The 4478-nt window shown below is 31.9% G+C and overlaps 1 protein-coding gene across 1 annotated transcript; it reads right to left on the bottom strand.

The window, feature by feature from the left end:
• Positions 1-1892: 1892 nt before the first annotated feature.
• Positions 1893-3610, bottom strand: LOC134278167 (tripartite motif-containing protein 55-like). Its single transcript, XM_062760485.1, has one exon. It carries the CDS (start codon positions 3591-3593, stop codon positions 1893-1895), a length of 1701 nt encoding a protein of 566 aa, XP_062616469.1. The 5' UTR covers positions 3594-3610.
• Positions 3611-4478: the final 868 nt, after the last annotated feature.

The raw sequence follows: 4478 nt of genomic DNA, 5'->3' as shown, positions 1-4478 counted from the left end.
ATGTAGTATGGAGGTGCACAAACCGCAAGTGTAATAAGAAAATATCCGTCAGGGAAGGATCGTGGTTGTCAAAATTACACCTGTTACTAGAACAGATTGTTAAACTTACTTATTATTGGATTTACTTTACCAGGCTTGCTTCGGATGCTGAATCTGACCTACATTTTCCGGTTGAGTGAACAGGTTAAAGTTTTTGGTGCAGGTTTCATTTCCAAGTAACTACGAGACCTACGTTGACCAAACTTGCATGGATGATACATCTAACAATGGATACTACCAGGCTTGCTTCGGATGCTGAATCTGACCTACATTTTGCAGTTGAGGGAACAGGTAAAAGTTTTTGGTTCAGGTTTTATTTCCAAGTATCTATGAGACCTATGTTGACCAAACTTGCATGGATGATACATCTAACAATGGATACTACAGGGCTTGCTTCGGATGCTGAATCTGACCTACATTTTGCGGTTGAGTGAACAGGTAAAAGTTTTTGGTGCAGGTTTCATTTCCAAGTAACTATAAGCCCTATGTTCACCAAACTTGCATGGATGATAATCTAACAATGGATACTACAGGGCTTGCTTTGGATGCTGAATCTGACCTACATTTTGCGGTTGAGTGAACAGGTAAAAGTTTATGGTGAAGGTTTCATTTCCAAATAATATAAGACCTATGTTGACCAAACTTGCTTGGATGATTCATCTAAGGATGCATACTACCAGGCTTGCTTCGGATGCTGAATCAGACCTACATTTTGCGGTTGAGTGAACAGGTTTAAGTTTTTGGTGCAGGTTTCATTTCCAAGTAACTATAAGCCCTATGTTGACCAAACTTGCATGGATGATGCATCTAAGGATGCACACTACCAGGCTTGCTTCGGATGCTGAATCTGATCTACATTTTGTGGTTGAGTGAACAGGTTAAAGTTTTCATCAAGAGATGAAAATTTTCAAATTTGCTTCAGATGCTGGATTTTGATTACATTTTCATGAAGAAGAACTAGGTTAGATTGTTTATGTAGGTCTATTTCAAAGTATCAGATCAAAATTGCTTAAATATTTTCATTTTTGGAATGTACACTTTTTGTTGGTTAATTGTGTGACTTTGCCCTACTTAAAGACAACATTCGTTGAGGTGAGCTCTGTAATCTCTGATTACCTATGTTTTAATAACGTCGAGTCTCGATGTAGATCACTCGCATGACCTGTTCCTGATAATATTTCATACTTTGTATTTATTTTTGTAACATAAGTTCCTTTCAAATAAGATGTACAACAATTCTATAGGTATATTGAACTGTCATATTTGATAACATAAAACTTTGGGTCATTTGATGAAATTTGCTTTTTGCTGATGCTTGTAGAATTTTTGACAAAAGAGTGTCACAAAAGTTTTTAATTAATAGCCATGTGCTGTATAGAAAGCCTGAAGCATTGTTTTGTAGTGTCTTAAAACATATTTAAATATTATGACAATCATAGTTATCAATCAAAACACCTGAGGAAACATAAAATATGACTCATTATTTACATCATTACATGGTTAATGTAATAATATTTCAAACACAAGAGAAAATACACATTGTTTTCCTCAGTCCTCATTTTACTTGTGACTTGTACAATTGCCTTTAGACATACAGTAAAACACATGTGTAGCAAACATGCTTAATAATGAATTGATGATTATAGAGAATCGATTTCCATTCCTTATGACTTTAAAATATATTGAATATTGAATAACGAATTAATATTAATATGTTTAAGTTTATAATGAAGCAAAATTGTTGGTCTTTGCCACTTCCTTATTTTAAGCATGTTTTACTGTTTAAATGATTAACTAATTTAATAATGTGATTAATGTCTAATCATATATTGAATACAACATAGTGATGTGGTTCACTGGAGATATTTGATTTTCTTCACATTTTGTTTCCTGATTTCAGCAACAAACAGATTGTCATTTGTATCTGAACACAGTCCCCATGGATCACTCAGTCCACAGTCTATGTAACAAAGGAAATTTCCATCCTGGTCTATGATGTGGACACAGTGATTCCAATAATCAGCTCTAAGGACGTGACTCTGACTGTCTGTGGTGATTCCTCGTGGACTGAATGGTTGGTTCTTTGGAGCAGGAGTATGTCCAGTGTACCTGAATCTCAGTTTTCCGGCCTGATTGACCACCACTACTGCTCTTGCTCCCCAGTCAGACACACAGATATCCAGGTTCCTGTTCTCAGTAATGTATCTGTTATAATAACCAGAATAGAGAGGTTGACCTTTATCATCAAACTGAATGGTTTGTTTCTCTGTGGAGCCAGAGTAACGGACAACTTTTGTATGACAATGTTTGTAATCATCACTGTCCATGATAACCAGGAGGTCACCAGAGGAGGTACTACAGACACCAAGAGGTTTCCAGTTCTGTAGTCTGATCACCTTCTTTATCTTCTTATTCTTCACAATGTTCACAGTTCCATCTTCGTAATCGTTATCAGTATATACTAGATCTCCACTTTTTGTCACTGCTATGTCAGATGGTATTTTCCCTGACTTGGTTGTGATTGACTTGAGTAGTGATCCCTGATTGATGCTGTAGAGTTCCATGGTTCTGTCACTTCCACTTGTCCAGATTTCTTCATCACTCAGACAGGCCACATTGTAAAGGTATTTACACCCAGTGTCTATGGTGGTGATAGTCTCTGGTTCATCAAGCATCTGTTTGACTGGAGGAGAGGATCCAGCCTCCGGTGATTTCTGTGTTGTCTTCATGCTGTAGCCGTGTTTATCTGAAGTTAAGGAACTTGATGATAAGACGCCAAACAATTTATCAAGTTCTTGGATTTTTCCTGGAATGAATTTTGGTAAGATTGGTTCAAGTTTTTGTGGAAGATTTCTGTATGTATTAATTACACTGGCCATGGATGTGACACTCAATAGTTTTGACAAGTCATTAGTGTCTGTAACCATTTCAACTGAATCTATTTCATCCCCGATTTCGGACATTGTCTTGTTTATTTCATCCAGATGTTTCTGTAGAGTTTGTAACTGTGTGTTTTTCATCTCATCAAGTTCAGCTTTAAGTTTCTTGACAAGTTTGTCAATTTGTCTGTGCCAGTCCTCTCCATGTTTTGTTATGCCTGTTGAGAGATCTCCATATTCCTTTTTCAATTGACTCATTCTGTTTTGTACATCAGAGGCAATGTCATGGTAGGTGGGATAAATTGTCTCACGTAATTCAATGACTTCTTTGATAATTATGTCCTTTTTTTCTTCCGCAATTTGTAAGATGTCTGACAACTTATGACCTAAATGTTCAACAGATGCTAGACACTTTGTACAAACAGGAATGTCACATTGATTACAGTACATTGTACATTGTTGTTTGTTATGTGATGTACATCCAGGGTAGAGGGGGGTAGATTTCCTGTCCTGAAACTTGACGACCTTGTGATCTTTGGTTTCACCTGTTGAAATGTGATCTCCCACACAGGCCTTACACAAGTTGACAAGACATGTATCACAGTGCATCTGTACCACAGCGGTCTCACACACGTCACATCGCATCACGTCCTGGGCACTGGTACGGGTGTCCATCTTAAGTTCTTGTTACTGACAATAGATAGATAGATAGATATATATATATAGATATATATATATATATATATATATATATATATATATATATATATATATATATATATATATATATATATATATATATATATATATATATATATATATATATATATATATATATATATATATATATATATATATATATATATATATATATATATATATATATATATATATATATATATATATATATATATATATATATATATATATATATATATATATATATATATATATATATATATATATATATATATATATATATATATATATATATATATATATATATATATATATATATATATATATATATATATATATATATATATATATATATATATATATATATATATATATATATATATATATATATATATATATATATATATATATATATATATATATATATATATATATATATATATATATATATATATATATATATATATATATATATATATATATATATATATATATATATATATATATATATATATATATATATATATATATATATATATATATATATATATATATATATATATATATATATATATATATATATATATATATATATATATATATATATATAGATAGATAGATAGATAGATAGATAGATAGATAGATAGATAGATAGATAGATAGATAGATAGATAGATAGATAGATAGATAGATAGATAGATAGATAGATAGATAGATAGATAGATAGATAGATAGAGAGAGAGAGAGAGAGAGAGAGAGAGAGAGAGAGAGAGAGAGAGAGAGAGAGAGAGAGAGAGAGAGAGAGAGATAGATAGATAGATAGATCAAATGCTCATTTCTCATTATTACCTGAATGTAATA

The sequence above is a fragment of the Saccostrea cucullata genome, unplaced genomic scaffold (genome assembly GCF_032062105.1).
Source record: "Saccostrea cucullata isolate Sc308-1 unplaced genomic scaffold, CSIRO_AGI_Scuc_v1 ctg3017, whole genome shotgun sequence".
NCBI classification, from domain to species: Eukaryota; Metazoa; Mollusca; class Bivalvia; order Ostreida; family Ostreidae; genus Saccostrea; species Saccostrea cuccullata.
This window is presented reverse-complemented; position numbering and strand designations above follow the sequence as displayed.

Bases quoted from the DNA above. Each gene is read 5' to 3' on its own strand.
- LOC134278167 (XM_062760485.1), bottom strand. From the start codon at position 3,593: ATGGACACCCGTACCAGTGCCCAGGACGTGATGCGATGTGACGTGTGT.